A 20,717-nucleotide genomic window follows, 5' to 3' on the forward strand; every position below is an offset into this window, starting at 1 on the left:
CTGTCCTTTCTATGAATAATGTATAGAATGCATGAGTCTCACTTACTATATTAAGTTATTGCATAATCTAGTTTACCAATAAATATGTCTTGGAAAAATGAAAGGAAATGAGAGAGAAGTGATACAGTTATAAAGAGATTACATAAAAGTAAATTCATTAGTTAGTAATTTTTATATGATACATAAGCATAAGATCTATTTTATAATAAAAGTAATTTTACAATATAACATATCACATTAAGTCACTCAGTTTGTAGATTTACTTATGAAAAATTTTTTGTAGTTAAAATATTAAAAATTTTATGTGCAATCACTTTTACATACTCTATTAATATTGCCAAGACACTACATCGTTAAACAACGACAAAAATTACAAAGTTCTTTGTCCATTAAGATTGAAGGGTTAAATTCCTTGTCTCACTCTTTTTTAATCAATCTTAGCTGTTATGATATTTTGTACTTAGGGTCCACTCCATTCAAATCCCAATCATCAAGAACAAAAAGAAAAAAGAAGATAAGAAGAGATTAAGTCAAAAGTGATTGATTAAGGTTCAGAAATATGAAAGTGACAAAAGATAAGTAAGACTCAACTACTTAAAAAAAGGATAGAGACTTCTATAAAATGAAAAAAAATTACAAATTTAGACACTTATAATTTGTCTACAACTCGGGGGATCCTCTCTCTCTGGAAGCAAAACATCTTCTTCAACCTCATTTTAGCCCTATTTTTCCATTGCATTGAGGGTTATTAGAGGCCATGAGAGACTATAATCATTAAACATATTGGATTTCGTGCCCAAACGACTCATAGAGGTACCTTTTTATGCAAACTACGTAAATATCTCTTTATTTATTATTTATTTTATAAATGAGCATATGAGTTCCATATCAATACCTGAGTCATCATTGTGAGCCATTCAACCATATTCTTAAGCTCCAACCATGTCGAAAAATTGCATCAACATAATGAATGATATAATTTGACAAAAATTGATATTTAGGGGTAAATGACTCAATTTGGGTTGCATAAGTATTATTTTACCAAATTGCTTGTATATTTAGAGATACAAATACTTTCGAGCATCATTCACTGATATATTTGGGAGTCTAAAAAGGCAGATCCAAACATGAAAGAAAATTGAAGTAAAAAAAATAAAAATAAAAATAAATCACTTTTTATAGCAGAGATTCGAATTGACGCACATGGGTATACAGTGCCATGCAATTGCTTTGGGATTTCTCTACGAATAAAACATATTCGATTACTATTTTTTTTTTTTTTTAAGCCGAAAGAAGATTTTAAATATTCCTTGGAATAAAAACCTCTTTATTCTTTTCTTTTTTTCATACAACCATTTCCTAAAAAGAAGCCCATCAATGGCCACCCAAAAAATGAGAAGAATAGAGAAGAGAAAAAGCGAAGAATCTCAATCTTTTCTTTTTCATCAGAAAATGCTTTCTCGTTCAAGTTAAGGAACCCAAAACCATGTCTTTTGGGACCTTTTTCTCATCAGGCTAGGCCACCCATGAACACTATAAATGATGAGCTTACTGCCTCTTAAGTCCTCATTCATTAGCAGCCTAAACTTCTTCCTCATTCCTTGACAGCCCCAGCACCTAAGATAGAGTTGGCAACAACAAAATCTAGAGCACATGAAGATAGCAGTACTTGTATGGCTTTTCTTCATTGTATCCCTTAAACTTCTTACGTATTCAGCATGCCAAAGCACTTTCACCCCAAAAGCAGAAGATAAGCCGTATTTGAGTCCCAGAAAACAGCTTAACTGTAAGCACTTGATAATCTCTGTTTTTCAGGTTGATCTGTGTAATAAAGTAACCAATGAAGACCAAAATTGGTCAGTAATTATATTGTTTTTCTATGCAGACTTGTATGATAGGAACAGAGAAGCAGGGGATCAAAGAAGAAATGAGGCAGTTCAAGCAGCACGTCCTCTAAGGGTTTCCCAAAAGGCAAAAGCAGTTTATGGTGGTGCCAATGACCTTAAGCACCCTCGTAATTCCCATAGTGGAGCAAACTCCATTTTAGTTCGACCCTGTTTGGGGTTTTCGGTGTTGCTTAGGCATGTTGTACTTGGATTGCTCCTTCTTGTTTTCTTCTTTTGAACTCCACGGATGTGATCATAAAGCTTCACTTGTGCCCTTCTTTTCCCAATGTTAAAGGACCAGCTTTCTCAATTCTTCAGATTATATTACAGTCCAAAAGACCTCTGTTTATCACTAAATTAACTTTAAGGTGATGATCTAATGAACTCAACAATGTCATAAGAAGTTTAGACCTTGAGATCTATAAACATGAAGCACTGCATGGAAAGAAGCCAAACCTAATAATTTCCTAGCTCAACCAAACTATAACTCCCCACCTATTAGCCCCCAATGTCTGCATGATCTAAATTTTGTCAATATGCCAATACCAATCAAATAATGCAGAGCTGATTTACTAAATATTGGCCCCATCAGATCAAAGAATAACAAAATCCAAAATAAAGAACAACTTTTCTCAAGCAGGAAATGAGACATGACACCAAGTAACGATTGTCAAGATTTCAATACACCTTAGCTTCTTGCTCTCTTTCTTCTTATATTACCCTTAGTTCCCTTGCTAAATTAAACACTGGTGGATTCCTTGGTCGGCAGCTTAGGCAAGCCTCCAATTATCCAAAAAAAGGAATATGGAATCCTTCCCCATCCATTTGGTAGCACAAATCCGCTATTATGCATAATTCAAAAGCTGTCACATCTTATGTTAAATGGTCACTAACACGTTTAAAAGAACAAAAGGAGGAGCTCAGATTCTAGATTGCTCTTGGCAGAAGCTAAGCAGCAGTGCTTTGAGAAGATAAATTAGAAGTAGCAAGTCTATGGAAACTTAATAGGCATGTCTTTGGTAAATACCGATTCACCATACAGGAGTAGATGAAAGTATGATCCTTGATACACAAATCCATTACAAATTAAACAGAACAAAACAATCACTACCAAAATCAACCGGGCATGAGTTAAATAGACATAAATGGTAACTTAGACTACAGAATCTTTGTCAAGAGCTCCATAGACCAGCATGGAGAAGCTGCTTTCTGTAAACCGATCAAATCACAATTTTGCCTGATCAAATTCGGAAAACATCTGTTTGAAACCTCTCATCATACAATCTCCAATGACCATACCTCTCTGTGTGAAAGACTGACCTTGGAATATAGAAATTTGGCTTTTTAATCTTCACATCCTTCAGACCCAATGATGCATTAGTGATATCCCGACCAGTCAAGTTCATACAACCAGACAAATCCAAGTACTTGAGGTTTGGACACCCTTCACATATCAAAGTAAGGCCCCTAGCAGACAACTTAGAGAACTGAATTTCAAGATGCTCCAAATGAGGCAAAGATTTTCCAATGGCGGCAGCTTCCGAGTCTCCATCTTGTGGACATGCATTTAGATACTCATTAGGGACAACTCCCATATGTTGGGAAGGATCCAACCAATTCATAAGGTTTCTCTTCAGAACTTTAAGGTTTGGGCAATTCCTTCCAATCAGTACCAACGATTCATGAGAGATCTCGTAGCAGTAGCTGATATCCAGTTCCCTAAGCTTGGTGCAATGGAAAGCTATATTAGCTATTGATCTATCAGTAACGTTCGGACAGCTCTTGATTGAAAGAACCTCAAGGTTTGGGCACCTGAACATGAAATACATGTCGAAATTCAATTTGTTTATTTATATTTTAATTAACCAACAGCAATCCAACAAGAGCAAACTTCTCAACGGAAATAACTATCTATAACTATACTAAGAAGCTACAACAGAAAAACTGATAAATCTGAACTCTGTATGAGAGGACGATGACTTCATTAACAAAAAGAAAAACAGGTGGTTTTTCCCCTGCTCTGTAACTTTCCCATTAAAAAACAACAAAGCCCAAAACTTGGAAAGGACAATTCCATAATTCAAGTACAAATTCAAAACAAAAACCCAACGAATCCATATAACAAGAGAACCAATAAAAGCATATATTCGCGAATGTTTATATATATATATGAGTGCGCTAATGAGTATACCTTTCAGCGACAAATAAGAGAGAAAGATCAGAGCAGTGGCGGGTGCGGATCTCAGAGAGGGATCCATCGCTCCAAACGATGATGGATTGGAGCATGGAATCCATCTTCCTCTCGAAATCGGGGGTCCACCAGCGAGCCGAATCGGCGGCCGAGTCGAAGTGGGGCTCAAGGTCGAAAGACGAGTGGAGACAAGGGTCTTTGCAGGCTTGGAACCAGGACTTGCAGACGAGCATGGTTCCACGCCATCGGTGCTCCAGGGTGAGACGGGAGAGGATGTTGGCGAGGCACTCATGGGTCAATTCCGTCCAGTCAGGACCGGGTCCGGTTCCTGAATCGGTCTCTGCTCCTACGTCCTCGGTGTCCATTTCGAGGGTGGTTGGTTGGTTGGTTCGAAAGTGTCTCGCATAGGTAGTTGCTTGTCTCGTGGATAGAGCATTAGAGCTTTTTAGTAGCCATCTCGCAACACACGTGTCGGCGGTGTCGCCCATTCATATTTCCTGTTAGCTGTTTTTGGCTCTCTCTCTCTCTCTCTCTCTCCCCCCCCCCCCCCCCTTCTCTCTCTCTCTCTCTCTCTCCCCTTCTCCTTGGTTTAAGACACGTGTGAAAAAAATGAAAACAAAGTTTCTTTATTTTATTTTTTTTTGTTTTGATATAGATGTAGGGGAGTTCGAACCTAGTTCGACCAGAGTCCCGACCTTATACCATCCGATCTAAAAGATCTTGATAAATGACAATAAAATTTTACGAGTCAGGAAACATGCTTAAACCTTCTCTAAAGAATAGTTTGTGAACATTTCATGTAGTGATAAATTTAAGACTAATCCTACGCATTATTGCAAGGTGTGTAAATTTCGTAAATTTATTTTAAAAAATGCATAGTTTATTATAAAAATATTGATTTTTTAATGTGAGTTTCACTAACACACTTTAGAATTGTATAAATCATTTCCTAATGATTCTACCTTCAAGTCATTACCCATCCTACGATTATGTCATTTCTGGAGGACATCATTACATGAACACGCTCCATGACAATATCCAGTTAATTGAAACAAGATCGATGAAAATCTCTCACAAATCACTACACCCTTTTCGACAATGCACATTCCATAACATACTCTTCAAGATTTTGTCCATTTCACAACAAAGTCCTTCTGAGCTAACAATGTTGGTTCAAGACCATTAATGTCATTCTCTTTCTCGTAACAACTACCAAGGCCAATACAATTTCCACGATATCAAATCTTGTAATGAAGATAGTATGAACCAGCCTAGGCAACATATTCAAGTACCAGCTCAAAGTATTAGGCAAATCTTATTGCATTTCCATCTCAATCTCTGTTGCTAACTGATTTTGTGTGGTGTCTTCTACTTCAAGATAAATAAAATCTCCCAGGCTCTCAGATTCAATTGCACAATTATGTCTTCTATAAATATAATATATATATATATATATATATATAGAGAGAGAGAGAGAGAGAGAGAGAGAGAGAGAGCAATTTGAATCGATTTAAACAATGTTCCCAAGTGTATCATTTTTCGTAGGTGAACATATGAATTGAAGCTAACAAAAACCTTCGTGTTAAAAAATTATTGCCCTGTTCTTATGAATGAACAATTATGAAGAAAAGCTAATGGGTTGCCATCATTTACATCTTGCAGAGCCACCATACACAAGTTTAACTGTAACCTCAACCAAGAACCACCAAAATGAAACAAATCAAAAATAAATTGGTAACATCTGAATCAAATGCAGATGTGTGCAAACACATGCAGGAGGTATGGTATGTATGCAGAGGCTCTTCTCGGCAAAAAGGTGTGAAACTAAGTAAAAATGGAGAGGCTTACATGTTAAAAGAGTTGAATATCATCAACTTAAAGTGTACACAAGATGAAAGGCGAAGAGATGAAGAGCGACCAGGCATGAGTTGGTGTTGCTTTCATGACAGTAGAGATCATGACGTTAAACAAAATGGTATATAAAGGGCAAATTAGCCCATGAACATAACATAGCAGACACAGATGGAAGCCAATACAGAACTCAATCTGCAAGAAATATAAAATCAAAGGTATTTCTATTCGTTCATTGAAGGTGGAAAAGAAAAGATAAAAAGGAACAAATTTTGGGGCAATAAATTTATTAAGTGAAACTTGAGAACACTTGGATGCTAAACATATAGTTAGGAACACAAAGAAAAGAGAACATAGGAGAGTGCTTTCGCTCTCTTTTCTTCTCCACCATTGTCTCAACCAAATAAAGAACTATTAACAAAAGCCAAGAGAAAATTGGAACGAATTGAGAGAGAGAGAGATATGCTCCTGTACCATGTCTTGGTAAAACCACAAAACATTGAACACTGTATTTAGCAATTTCAAGCAGCAGCAGTAGTTGAGCGTTGGAAATCAAATAATTTTGAATGGCAATTATTTATGAATGGCTTGACAGCAACTTTAATAACGCATGATCAATGGATTTGGGCAAATTTACTCCAAGTACATATACTTGAAATATGAAGAACATCGACCATCTAATTATTTCAAATCTAATCTGCATAAGGCTTAAAACAATATTAATTGCATCAAATCTAGTATTTTCCCTTCTTCATTCAAACCATATTAAACTTAAAAGTGAAATTTAAATCACTCTCTTCAAATACTTCCATCCAAGTGACCAAATAACATCTTCATTTCACTTAACTGAATCTAGTTTAAACAGCACGGGCCCTCAAAATACATAAGGAATGAATTGGATAGAAACGAAATCAACTCATGCATAAAGGCGGCGAAGGGCGAGCATGCGAGCGAGAGGGACTAGGCGGGGGCGTAGAGGGGACGCCTGTACTCGTCAAAGTACTGATCGCGATCCACAAACACGATGGCATAGAGAGCATAGATGATTCCAGGAATGTAACCTAGTATAGTCAGGAGCAAGCAAATGCAGAACTCAACCTGGAAAACCACAAACGGAGAGATTCATACTCTGTTTCATCGCAATGCATACAAGCAAAAACGAACATCAATAATATATTTTTTAATAGGCAAGCAAGAAATTTTATTGATTTCATCGGTGGATCATAGCGCATAGCAAAATTTCTTAAAACTTTTACAAAGATAGTAATCATGGAGCTCAGAAGAGAATAAAAAGAAAAGAATAGCTTCAATTACTCCTGAATTCCAGACAAAAAAAATAAAATTGTATTCAGTTCGTTGTCTTTTTAGTTTCTAAGAAACAGAGAGTGAGCGAGAGAGATAGAAAGATACGCTGCAACAACCGTGGCGGAAACAAACACCCACAGGAGGGAGCAAGATCGCGAGGAGTATCTCGCAGAAGATCTCACAGCGAGTCGGCATTTTCAACTGGTGTCCGTAAATACCAAGAGAAAAACAGAGTTCGTTCGGTTGCGATTTTGAGATATGAGATTAGCGGTGAGGAATCTTAATGGAGAAGGGAACAAAAGGGTCAAATAGGGGAGAGAGAGAGAAAGGGTTCCGGTCTTGTAAGGACTACCGACTTCTCTGCGACTGCGGAAGCAACGGCCAAAAACGGTAGTTGAGGATCATTCATTGACCTATCAAACTTTGACATCTCATCAAAACTTATTAATGAAATTTGGTTCACCAATATCTCTAACTAACAGCTCATACAAAAATAGTACTGCATACAACCAAAAAATAATTATATAAAAATAATTTTATAAATTAATATAATTTTACGTAATCTGTTATATTTATTTTATAATAAAAATAATTTTATCATTTGAATGAACTATATTAAATCACATCAATTTATAAAATTATTTTTATGTAATTCATTTATGACTATAGTATTTTCTTAAAAAATATAAAGAAAAAAATAATAATCTAATTTCAGAATTAACACGTTATTTTGCCATTCATCATAAATTAAATCTTGCGATATCAACAGTTTAAAATTGAATTTTCTATACTTTTTTTTAATAATGGAATAGATTTTATAAAATGTCAGCTTCAGGTTTATACAATTAGAACTTGTATATATTAGGACTGTTCATCTGGACCGGATTTTCGGATTCCGGTTTTACTGGATTCCGATTCCGGGTTTCGGTCCGGATTAAATCCGAGCCGAAACCCGGATTGCAAAACCCGTACCTATGCGGTCCGGACCCGGATATAAAATCCGGATTCCATATCCATAACCCGGTTAACCGGGTTTCTATATAAAGGACCAAAAAAAAAAACCCTAAGTTCCTTCGGTCCTTCCCCTCCCCCCCATTTTACGCTTCCTTCCCTCCCCTCCCCTCATCTGCTCTCTCTCTCTCTCTCTCTCTCTCTCTCTCTAGATATGAAACCGTAGTCACTGCCGCTGTGATGGTCTCAACCCCCCCTCTGTCTGTTCCGCCGTTTCTCCTCTCGGTAAGCCTCTCTCTCTCTCTCTCTCCATCTTTGAGCATTTCGGTAAGCCTAAGTTTTTGAAATTTTGATTTTTTTTTTTTTTTCTGTGCATTGGGTATTAGAGTAGAGTCAGCAATGGGAAATCGTGAGTATGGTTAGATTTGCATGTATATTTTTTTTTTATGGGTTTTTTAGGGTCAAATCTGTGCTAGCCATTTCTGTTCAAGTTCAGATCTGCAATAGATTTTTTTAGGGTTTTTTTTTCGTTGAGTACTTTGTTGATTTGGGTCTATTTTGTTTTCATTTCTTTGTGTTTTATGCCCAAATCTCTTCTGGGTATTTGGTATTTAGTGTTTGTGAATCACTGTCTGGTGTGGGTTTTCTGATTCCGAGGGTTGAAGGGTTTGATTGGTTTGTGGTCTCATTCTCTGTTGCATGTGTTTCTATTTTTGTTGTTGTTGGTTCATGTTGTTTGATTTTTGAAAGGGTTGAGATTGTATTTGCAGCTATGGGTGTAAATATGGAGACTGCACAGTTTTTCAAGCTTGATTTCGAGGAAAATGGCTCGATGGAGAGAGTGACCCTTTTTCTAAATTTGGTATTTTTCACCGTGGGAATAATTTTGTCAAATAGCATCTATCACTGTTGAATTTGCTATTTACTTCTAACTTATAAAATCTTCTCATAGGTAAGATTTAGAAGATTTAGATGGGATTGTTATTTTCTTTTCTTTTTTATTATTTATTTTGGAATGAAATGCAGAACCATATCACTTCTAAATCTCCAGATTACATGGATGGAGGATTGCAATTGTTTTATATCATCCTTAGTGATTTGAAATTAGTCTGTTCCAATCCTCAAAAGGACAAGTTTTCTGTTAAATAGGTTTTTATGGTCCTGAAAGAGTCGTAGTAGTGGTCTTTGCATGTTTTAGCCTTGAATTTTTGTCTAGGACTTGTTCTTGGGGATTTGTTTTTTCTTAACAGTTGTGACAGCGATTAACGTTGTGACGAATATTGTAGGGTACGTTATGTTTTCAGATTAAATAGCCCGAGAATTCTTCTTGTGGTTATACTCTGTTTTTCTAGTCAATTACATGACTTCTGATGATTTTGTAGTGTTACTGGTTCTGGCCTGGCTCATGAATTTAATGCCTCTTGAATGCAGGGTCCTCCAAGAAATCTGTTTATTGGTGGAAGTTTCATCCAAGCAGCTGTCCTATTTAAATTTATTCATTTTTCCCATGTTGTCGTAGGAGGAATGTTCTTACAAAATTTGTTCATGTTTGTTGTTATGTATTGGAGTTTAATTAAAGCAATGTATGTGTTTTGTAATGTTCTAAACAAATTAGTTCAAACAATGTAATATATAGTGGATTTTTTTTTCTTTTTAGGTTAATTAGTTGTTTCTAGCATTAGCTTATATGTATGTGTTAATTATATAATTAGTTGATATTTTTATCATCATGGACAATGATATAAAAACTATAAGCTTTTATGTAACAAAAAAATTTTGCATTTCAACAATATTTCTTGAAAAAATTGCAATAAATATTGGATTTTTGATAAACATATTTTCAACAAAAAAATAATAATAATAACAGAAAGGTTACAGTAATTTAAAAAAAAAAAAAAAAAACCCAGTTTTGATCCGGAACCCGGATTAATCTGGGTTTCGGACCGGGTCATAACCCCTGTATGACTGGGCCAGAACCCTATCCAGATTTTGAATCCGGATTCCGGATCGGGTATACCCGGATACCCAGTCCGAAACCCGGTTGAACACCCCTACTATATATAATTATTCTTATAAGTTAGAGGCCTACTTTTTATTTTAAAATAAGTCTAACTTATTATATTAAATTATATACTTAATTATTCTTTAATATTGTGGTAAATCTACGTATAAAAATTTAGGAGTGCAAGTTTGAGACAAATCTATTTCTCTATATATATATATATATATATTTTATAGAATTTGTTCAGAATTTGCATTAGGGGTGTACAAAAACTCTACACTGGCCGTGACCCACACAGACCGACTACCAAAAGTTGGAACCAGCCAAAATCGACAGGGAATCGATCGGCGAGCGGCGGCATTTTAACAAAATCAATTGGCATTGGTTCGATTGTGGTTTGAGGATGGTTCAAATTTCTGAATCGGCCGATGTCTTATAACATTATTTTTTTAAAAAAATTATATGTTTCTAAAACAATATCATTCTACTTAAGTTTAAGAGGAACAACGTCGTTTATGCCATTAGTTGTGTTTTAAATACAACTGAAACGGTGTCGTTTATCTATTACGTATGAAACAAAAAATAAGTGGAATGACGTTGTTGGATTTAAAATCAAACGACGTTGTTTTCAATTTGTATAGTCTTCTTCAATCTTTCTTCTTTCTTGATTTGTTTTTTGTCTCTCTCTCTCTCTCTCTCTCTCTCTCTCTCTCTCTCTCTCTCTCTCTCTCTCTCTCCTCTGCAACTCTCTCAGACAACCATCATCGCTAGGGGGAATTGAGAACCCACCGTGAACTGGTAGAGTCGATAATGTCGGTTTTTCTCCACCCCCATTGATCAGTTACGGTCGGTTGCTCTACCGTTTTCTCTCTTATTGGTCATTGTCGATTTTGCTCAAAAATCGCACTGAATGGATCGGTTTTCATTCCTAATTTGCATGCTCAGAATTTATTCAAAGACTTGAAGTTTCATTTATAAAAAAGAAAACAACCTAAAAAACTAAGATTCAAAATCCATGAATCTAACAAAATAGGTCTAACTTATTATATTAAATTATATATATAACTATTCTTTAATACATTTTTAGCAACAAAATGAACTTCATGTTTTTCGAGATTTATATTATGAAATCATCATTTGTCTTAAAAACTTAAATTGATAATAAGAGATAAATTTTATTATTTATTTTATATCTTAACATATGCTAAGCATAGAAAATTTTTTTGGCAAGTTATTTCTTATATGCCCAAGTATGTAGTTTTGCTTTTAGTAAATCTACATATAAATCTACGGAGTGCAAGTCAGAGACACGTCTGTTTTTATATATTATTTTTTTAATTAAATTGTCCTTTTTGTTAATAGGACTTTCTTAGAGATTTGATGTTTCACTTGCGAAAAAGAAAACAGCCAAATCAAAATCCATAAACCTTAAAAATTTTGAATTAAATGTTTAGCTTGTCAATTGACAATCACAATTCTCAAGTTCTAAACTACAAAGTTCAAAGCTAATTCTTTAACTTCACAAGTTCTAAAAGTTGAAATACTTTCTTGAGGATTCATTCTCTCATGCAAAACTTGGTAGCAAACCTTCCTATATTTGGAAAAGCATACTTGCATCAAGACATTTAATCGAAGAAGGTACATTGTGGAGAATTAGAAATGGAGAGCATGCTCAGATATGAAAAGACAAGCGGATTCCCCAACCTACTTCTTTTAGGATACAAAGTGCAATATGATTCCTCGATGAAGAAGAAAAATTGCAAACTCTCATTGACTTAGATACTAAACAATGGAGGTATTTACTGAATGAAGAAATTTTCTCAAGTGATGACGCTAAAATCATAAAGAAAATTCCTATTAGTCTTTGCAATAGTCTAGATAAGTTAATACGAAGAGGCAATACTAATGGACAATTCTCAGTGAGGGGTGTTTATCATATGCAAAAAGAAATGCAAGATCGTTCTAAAGGGCAGCCTCCTAGCAGCAACATACATAAAGAAATTTGGTTAAGGATATGGAGCTGAACATACCAAATGTAGACAAAATTTTCTTCTGGAGAGCATGTCTAGAAGCACTTCCTACAAACTTGAATCTCTAACAAAACGTTTGGGGTTAATGTTCAAAGAAAATATAGAAGAGTAGATAACTAAAAAAGCATTTATGTAAATTCTAAAAATTATAAGTGGAATGTTTGAGAATGAGAATATGAAAGAGAGATCAGTATTTGCAAGAAGATTATGACGGAAAAGGAATGATTTTGCCTTCAAAGTATAATTAACCCACCCAAACAGTATGGTGCAGCATTCAAAATAGATTTTGTAGGACTTGAAGGCAATACGTGTTGATAATTCTAGCAACTTAGGAACAACAAGATATCGGATACAGAGATGGGAACCTCCAGAAAGTCTCGAAACATGGTGGGATAAGATTGCTAACGTTTGTGCTCCCAAAAAGTTCAAGGGCCAAGAAAGGACCACTAGAAAAGGAGCAGAGCGGCCAACAACAACTGATGTCCTCATTCCTCCTCAAAAAGAAAACAAAAGAAGACCATATTCCTTGGCTGTGGAAGATAAAATGGAATGCAACAATTGATAGAAATTGGTATTGAGATCGTTACATGTGATTGGGAGGGAAGGGTATTGGTCACAATGAGAATGAATCGAAATTTCTTCCTTGAACCCTTGGTTGCAAAAACTTTTGGTACTCGTCAAGCAACAATAGTTGGTGTTGAATTGAGTTTAAGGAACATCATGCTCAAGGGAGATTCTCTTCAAATAATCCAAGTCATTAAAAAGGTTGAGGATTCTTGGACCAGAATAGGAATGCTTATCAATGATATCAGACATAAACTTTTAGGTTTTGATCATTGGACGTGGTTCATGTTTTAGCAACAAATGTCTTGCATATTTCTTGTGAGATTGTTGATGTGGAGACTAGTCTGTTTTTGTATTCATTCCTAATTATAAATGAGATTATCAATACAAACAATTTTAATTTAAAAAGGAAATTTTAAAATTTGAATTATACGAATCAAATCTTGCCTCTTTTTTTAATTTTTTTTATAGAAAAATTATATTATTTAAGTAATGTAAATGGTATGTTTAACATAGACTCAAAAAAGAATAACTTTTTTTTTTTTAAAATACTTCAATTTACAACACATGGCAACGTGTGGTTGGACTACACAAGCTCACAACTTCACAACCTGCGAACGTACGTACCCACACACAACCTATTTATAATTTATAAATATAATTTTAAAATAATATTATTTTATTAGTAAAAGTTTTCTATCGTTTCTGCTTTTTGTTTTGTAACAACTCTCCGTCCTTCCGAAAGTGGGACCCCAAAATGTTCAGTCCAGACCTTTTACGACTCCTTGACCCACGCGCATGTTTGGCGCGTTTATTTCGCACTTCATCATTATCTCCTACCCAGGCCATCTAGCCATACGGCAAAGGGAAGTGTAAAATCTCACAATAGCTCTCTCTGCGGTAATATTTTTTTGTTCAGTTCCATGGAGTTCAAGTTTCGAGCCGTTGATGGCCGACCTCAATTATATCCTTCCTCTTCTGCCGGCGTCGGACACTTCACCGAACAAGCATTGAGAGGTCCGTTAATATACATCATTTATATATTATATGGTTCTGTTTGGTTACTGAGAAATCAAATAGGCGAAAGGAAAACTTCCGAGTCTAATTTCTTATACTGTTCTGTTCAGCTTAGCTAATTTGGATGAGGTCTAGGTACTAAAAAACTGGGTTTTTTAAGACTGTAGTTCCATTTCGTTTCCCACATTTTCTCGGGATCCAAAAGCTCCGCTCATTCTCTTAAATATCGTTTCTCACTCGTTTTTGCGGTGACCCTTTATTCTCAGCTGGTATTTCAACCGCAGATCCGAATGAAAACCCGGAGCAAGTGCGAAACCCGAGTGACGTTCGAGAAGCAATCCAGCGGGAGCTCGAGAAGGTGCGGATTAGAGAAGAGATAATCATGGCGGAGATCGCTCGGCGCCAGATGCTGGAAGCGGAGGTGAGGAGGGAGCTGATGATGGAGCGAGAAATGGTCATGCGGAGGCTCATGGCCGAGGGCTTGTCAGTTGAACCGAGGCTGCCATCTCTGCTTCCCTTTGAGGGTTTGGCATTTCCTGGTCATAGCGGCGGATTTGATATGTTTACAGTGCAAGCATCTCGGGAAGTTATGGTTCCTGATTTTAAGAATTCGTTGGAGGTTAACAAGGATAAGTTAATCCTACTGGTCAGTTATCAATTATACATCACCTTACTGTTGTTTTTTGAGTGTCATAATTCTCTCTTGACGTTATTTTGCTTTTCATAGATATCTGATTTTTTTTATCCTTTCTGGGTTTGGTTTGGAGCCATATTGGTCTATGACTAAATGTTTAATCATTGTACTGATGATTATGTTTTTTCTACAAGCCTGCCCAAACTCATTAGGCATTGGTCTTATACCAGTTCTGTTACCACCTTCTTCTTATGGGAAACTAGAGCCTGATTCCCTGCATGGATATTATATCAAAGTAATTGAAATTGATGGTCTAATCCATACTGAAAGACACCATTTTGGATTGGTTATGGGGAAATATAGAATTGGAGAGAACTGTTTAATGGGAAGATTGTTGGAGAGATCTCTATCTTTGAGGGACGAGAGGAATTTGAAACCTGGATTCTAATAAAAATAAAAGTGCTGGAGGAGAATGAAAACCTTTATTCAATTTTTATACACCAGCTTGGGTGCTTTGTGTTTTAACCATTATTGAAAAAAGATGAAAACAAAGGCAAAATAAAGAATGCATCTTTGTATAGCTTTTCTCCCACCATTCTGAGGAAACCCCACCCAGATTGTTTTTGCTTGTTTTTTTGGTTGGGGGAAAGGCTATATGTAGGAAGGATGTAGGTATTAATGGTTTCCTTTCACGCATTTGTTATCAAAACACTAGTGGTTGGGAAAACAATCAGGCCTTTTTTCAACATAAACTCACCCATTCCATATTTTCTTTTTACTTTCACTTTCACTTTTGCATTTTGTTTTTGCTTGCTGTGTATGCATCTGGTGGCCATTCTACTTTTGGATCAGCACTTCAAAAGTCAGTCCTAAAGGGGCATCACAGTCATCAATTAGGTAGATTATATCCCTGGATCACTGCAGCTATGGAGGTTTGCTATGGCATTTTGTTACAGAGATGCTGCAGTTATGGAGGAGAAACGTAATTTGCATTGATGACTATGATGGCCCTTGGGTATTGATTTTTCATCTATTGGTTCAATTGGAGAAAGCTGCCTTGTGCATATGCAGCCAGCCGCAGTAGTGGCCTTGCTTTAAGATAAGCTCAACAATGACATTTGCTTGTCATACATAGGTGGTTTTGACTGAGTAATGATGACATTTACATTTACATGTATTTACCATTTAGGCTTGCTATTAGGGGTGAGCACCGACCCAATTGGAGTCGGAATCCCCTAAATCCGACTCCAACTCCAACTTTGTCGAAGTTTGAAGCCAAACTCCGACCCCGACTTGTGTAGGGTCTGGTCCGACTCTTACTTGTTGGAGCAAAGTCGGATTTGGGCTTTTTTAGCTTTTTTTAAGCTTTGTATTTATCCCATTTCGAGACTTTTTTATGGGCTTTCAAATTTCCTATACTAGACTATACTTATTTGCGGGCTTTCAAATTTCTATGCGTATTTATAACTTATTTATATGCTAGACTTATTTCTAGTGTCTAATTACATGTTATTATATTTTAGTAAATTAGTATTATATGTTATTAACTTATTATACTAGACTTATTAATTTATCAAAAAAAAATTATACTAGACTTATTAGTTATTTCTATACTAGTATCTAATTTATTTATATACTAGACTTATACCATAGTGTCTAGTTACATGTTATTATACATTAGTATTACATGTTATTATACTAGTGTCTTAACTTATTCACAACTTAATAATATACTAGACTTTCTAGTGTCTAATTACGAGTTGTTATTTCTTAGTAAATTAGTATTATGTGTTTTTAACTTATTATACTAGACTTATTTCAATACTAGTGCCTAACTTATTTCTATACTTGAGAATGTATGGCAATAATGCCATGATGTTTCTATATACTAAATTATTATTAATCTATTTATATTTTTTTGATAGTTTATTATTAATCTATTTATATTATAGTCTAAGTATATCATTTTATAATAAGTAGATCATACTAGTATATAATTGAATTTAACTATGTAAGTTCTAGTTATATAACTGTACCAGTATATATGATCAATATATAGATAAATACATATTTTTATAAGATATGTACAATATTGAAGTCGGATTCGGAGTTGGAGGGCAAAGTCAGAGTCGGTCAGACGACACCTTCAACTTCGACTGAAACATTAAAAAAAAATCCAACTCTGACTCTCTTTTGTCGGAGTCGGAGCCAGATTTAGAGTCGAATTTTCTGATTTTTGCTCAGCCCTACTTGCTGTGTATGCATCTGGTAGCAATTCTACTTTTGTATCAGCACTTCAAAAGTTAGTCCTAAAGGGGCATCACAGTCATCAATTAGGTAGATTAATTCCCTGGATCACTGCAGCCATGACAGTTTGTTACAAAATTTTGTAACACCCTGTCTCTCTAAGGCTTATAAAGCTAGAGGAACCGGATGTTACTAACCTTAAAGATGCATTTTTTACATCATGCATTAAAGATCGCAAAAATAAAGTCTTCACTAGATATTTTAATAAAAGAAATTTCTCAAAAATAAACATCTTGTTCAATAGCACTTGTTTAAAATATGGTAGTCTAACTTGTGCTAAGCATTGTGGAAACATAAATACCTTCATGTATAAAATCCCTTCATGTTTAAAATCCCTTCACGTTTCCACAATGCTTAGCACAAGTTAGACGACCATATTTTAAACAAGTGCTATTGAACAATTTGTTTATTTTTGTGAGATTTCTTTTATTAAATATCTAGTGAGGACTTTGATTATGGGGTCTTTTATGCTTGGTGCAAAGAATGTCTATTTTAAGGTTAGTAGCATATGGATTTTCTTGCTTTACAAGCCTTAGAGCGACGGGGTGTTACACATTTTGTTACAAAAATGCTGCAGTTATATAGGAGAAACTTAATCTAGATTGATGCCTCTGATGGTCCTTGGGTATGATTTTTCATCTGTTGGTTCAATTGGAGAAAGCTGCCTTGTGTGTAAATAACTCAACTGCTTGAAGGGTAGCCCGATAGAATCAAATGAAGTGATCTTAACTTTCAATCCCCCTCTTGCAGGTCCTCCTCCCCCTCATTCATGGCATAACTAGGGTTTTATTATAGTGATATACAGAATAAAAAAGTGTTCTTCACAAGCCATTTACATATGAATTTAATTAATGCCTAAAATTTAATATAAAGATTCAAATTGTGCATGAAGTAAATAAATGAAATGTAAGAATTTCTTCTGCCAAGGATTATGAATATATATTTTTGATTATTCTGACTAAGTTCAAAGGATCCTTATTGAAAATCTTAAGATTTTGTAAATATGATATTAGAATCATAATTGTTGGAGCCCAATTATCTACGAACTGCTTGAATCTTAGCCAAATTGTTAGAATATTAGTTATGAATAATTTCTGATAGAATTCCGCGATTTTCGCAAAGATCTTTTGATTTATGATTTGAATCCCCAACTCTGCCAAAACTGACAATTTCAAATCTTAAAACTTTTGAAGTGTGGCTTAATCATAGTAATGAACTTTGTTTAACCTTATGCTCATAGTTTTCCATTTTCTTAGTCCTAATATGGGCAAATGTGAATATTAAGCCCCAATTGTCTGCACTGGGACTCTGAATGTACTGTCAAACAAAACCTATATGCATGATCTCCTGATTGAAAACTGGCAATTTGGGCAGTACCCACATGTGACATGCCAATCTGCATGACCTATTAACTATTAAATAGACGAGATATAATAATACCAATTAGAATGAATTTTGTGGTTAAATATGCAAGAAGAATTGATGTAGCCATGGTAAAAACACGTAGTTAGCAATGTTCCCAAACTCTATAATGAAGGAATTCCCTGTATCACATCCATAAATTCTAGCCCTCTTTTTCCACTGTTCAAATCTGATTATGCATACCAGTTATTTTATTTCTTGCAAAGGTGTAGAGTACACGACTTATTATTGTGAGTAGCTATTGATATTGTATATACATGATTATTGGGTTACACACGAGTTCCTTGCAGGCTAAGCCCAACTCAAATCTTTCTGGAGCAAAGCAGAAAGCTGTGACCCCACCAGCAGGGAGCTCTAGTGAGCTCCAACCATATGGTTTGAAGAAAAGACCCAAGGAGGAGTGGAGTTGCGCCCTCTGTAAGGTCAGTGCCACAAACGAGAGAGGTTTCAACGATCACCTTCAAGGAAAGAAGCACAAGGCCAAAGAAACAGGGCTTAGAGCTAAGAGAATAGGCAAGATTGCTAGCTCAATACCACCGCCAAAGGAAACTTCAAAGCCTTCTCAGTTTACAGAGACCACAGATTTTGGAAGCTTGGGACTGGAAGCAAGAGTAGAAGGGGAATCGCTTCAACAGAATGAATTTAAAATCCAGATGACAGAAAATTTGAAGAAAAATGAGCAGGTTCCGGTGCTGAAAAAACGAATTGCAGAAAATTCTAAGAAGAGAAAGGGCACTGCACTAGCGGAGGGAGCTGAGAAAACAACAGAATATAAGAAGCAGAAGCAATTCAAGTTTTGGTGTGCAATGTGTCAAATTGGTGCCTACTCTCAAGTGGTGATGGACGCTCATGAAAAGGGAAAAAAACACAGGGCTCGGCTTCACAATCTTGGTAAAAAAGATGGAGTTGTTGCAACCACAATCTACAAGGCATCATCTGATGATACTCGGAAGGCAGTAGATACAGATCTGGTGGCCAAAGCAGCAAAGAAGTCAAATCCTACTCGAAAGACAGTCGTGATGACCAAAGAAGAAATTGAGAAGACCACATAAACTGTTGATGCAGATGCAGAAAACTCAGCTTCTCTCTCCAATGCAATTTAATTAGTGGAGATGGGGGGATACCAGATTTAGGTTACTATTTCTGTTTAGCTAGTGAACAACGTGACTATTTTCTATGACTAAGTTTAATCAGGTCGAGGACAGGTATCATTTGAAAAACTGGGAAGCTCCACTGATTAAAAGATTGACAGTTTCTCTGTTTACAATTCTGAAAAAGGAAATTGAAGAATCACAAGTAAAGAAAAGAGCTGAAATTATAACCCGAGTTATCACAGGGCCTTGGACGCACTACGAGTTGATTAGAGACATGTTCAACACGAAATTGTCATATAAGCATTCACTTAAAAGATAGATAAGTTTAGCTTTTAATGGTTGTGAAAGGATTGTTCTTCCCTGTCGAAACTTCCGATGAATATGCATTTTTAAATGTGCTCCTGGAAAATCTTGTTCCATGCTTAACATGAGCCCCCTTCGAAGCTGATGTAACTTGAGTTCTGTATGATTGATCATCTTCCCGACTGCTCTGTAACTCGCAAAAGAACTGTAGAAAAACCTATGTCCCCACGTATTATCCCAAAGGATGTGCAAATTAGATGTGGAAAGCACAGACAAACTGCTTAGTGGCCATTGCTTTCTTACCCGAAGGGTCAAAAAAAGATAACGTCAGTTTCATTTCCTGGCATCCACCTTCCACAATCTCCAACCCTTTAACAACAAACTATCCTAAAATCGTTAGCTTCCACGCAAGCTGACAAGCAATATCATTATTTACAAGAAAAAAAGGAAGAAAAACAACGTTGCTACCAACCTTGTTTCTCTACCAAGGAAAACAACAATAACCAGCTTGCTGGCCATTAGCCTTCCCTCCTTCCCAAGTAACATTAAGTACAACAATGACTTCCTTTGCCAGTATTCTCCTAACTTCTCCAATCGTTGGAAGGAATAGCAAACAACTCTATACATGTGCTCATTCTACTGAAGCTAAAAGCCAAACCAAAACCAATAATCAGCCAGTCCGGATTAGATGAAAGGAAATTGCTATTTTTTTAATCAAAAACATTTTATGTGTGATTGACTAATCAAACCATTTAAAATACTCTACATTAATCGGGATTAGTCCAAGTGGTGAAAGCTTTAGTTTTGGGGTATCCCTCATTTCAAAATCAAGATTTTACATCTTATGGGTGTAAGCAATCTTTTGAGGTCACACTCCTGATAAAAAGTCAGCAATTTAACCAATTTCGTGAAATGGCCTTGCCTTGGAGAGGTTCCCGACATTAAAAAATATATATAAATATATCTAAGATGAAAAGTAACATTTTTTTGGGACAAAATTCTAGTCTCTAGATTTTGATCTTGTTTCTTAGGAAGGGTAAGAGGTTATTTTCTGTCAACCATCAAGTGGGAAAGGAAAAATAGAAAAACACAACCACCACTACCCCACCTGCAATTCCATCCCTGCCATGCAGAACATGAGTATCATAATCGATACATGT

General features: G+C 35.6%; 4 protein-coding genes across 5 annotated transcripts; 2 read left to right on the forward strand and 2 right to left on the reverse strand.

Moving 5' to 3' along the window:
* Positions 1 to 1,530: 1,530 nt before the first annotated feature.
* LOC122296474 lies at positions 1,531 to 2,196 on the forward strand. Its single transcript, XM_043106226.1, has 2 exons — positions 1,531 to 1,786; positions 1,886 to 2,196. Exons 1-2 carry the CDS (start codon positions 1,654 to 1,656, stop codon positions 2,122 to 2,124), a joined length of 372 nt encoding a protein of 123 aa, XP_042962160.1. The 5' UTR covers positions 1,531 to 1,653; the 3' UTR covers positions 2,125 to 2,196.
* Positions 2,197 to 2,882: 686 nt separating this feature from the next.
* Positions 2,883 to 4,587, reverse strand: LOC122296473 (F-box protein SKIP1-like). Its single transcript, XM_043106225.1, has 2 exons — positions 4,078 to 4,587; positions 2,883 to 3,698 (listed from the first exon to the last, which is right to left on the reverse strand). The coding sequence occupies exons 1-2, from the start codon at positions 4,563 to 4,565 to the stop codon at positions 3,128 to 3,130; spliced, it is 1,059 nt and encodes a 352-aa protein (XP_042962159.1). The 5' UTR covers positions 4,566 to 4,587; the 3' UTR covers positions 2,883 to 3,127.
* A 2,064-nt stretch (positions 4,588 to 6,651) lies between these two features.
* LOC122296475 (UPF0057 membrane protein At4g30660-like) lies at positions 6,652 to 7,543 on the reverse strand. Its single transcript, XM_043106227.1, has 2 exons — positions 7,339 to 7,543; positions 6,652 to 7,026 (listed from the first exon to the last, which is right to left on the reverse strand). Exons 1-2 carry the CDS (start codon positions 7,426 to 7,428, stop codon positions 6,889 to 6,891), a joined length of 228 nt encoding a protein of 75 aa, XP_042962161.1. The 5' UTR covers positions 7,429 to 7,543; the 3' UTR covers positions 6,652 to 6,888.
* Positions 7,544 to 13,610: 6,067 nt separating this feature from the next.
* LOC122295699 lies at positions 13,611 to 19,481 on the forward strand. 2 transcript variants are annotated; one of them, XM_043104786.1, is made up of 3 exons: positions 13,611 to 13,797; positions 14,082 to 14,443; positions 18,451 to 19,481. In XM_043104786.1, the coding sequence occupies exons 1-3, from the start codon at positions 13,704 to 13,706 to the stop codon at positions 19,210 to 19,212; spliced, it is 1,218 nt and encodes a 405-aa protein (XP_042960720.1). In that variant the 5' UTR covers positions 13,611 to 13,703; the 3' UTR covers positions 19,213 to 19,481. The 2 variants fall into 2 exon arrangements, with proteins under 2 accessions (XP_042960720.1, XP_042960719.1); XM_043104785.1 differs by having other exon boundaries at positions 13,612 to 13,797; positions 14,064 to 14,443.
* The last annotated feature ends 1,236 nt before the right edge of the window (positions 19,482 to 20,717 follow it).

Source organism: Carya illinoinensis, chromosome 15, assembly GCF_018687715.1.
Source record: "Carya illinoinensis cultivar Pawnee chromosome 15, C.illinoinensisPawnee_v1, whole genome shotgun sequence".
NCBI lineage: Eukaryota > Viridiplantae > Streptophyta > Magnoliopsida > Fagales > Juglandaceae > Carya > Carya illinoinensis.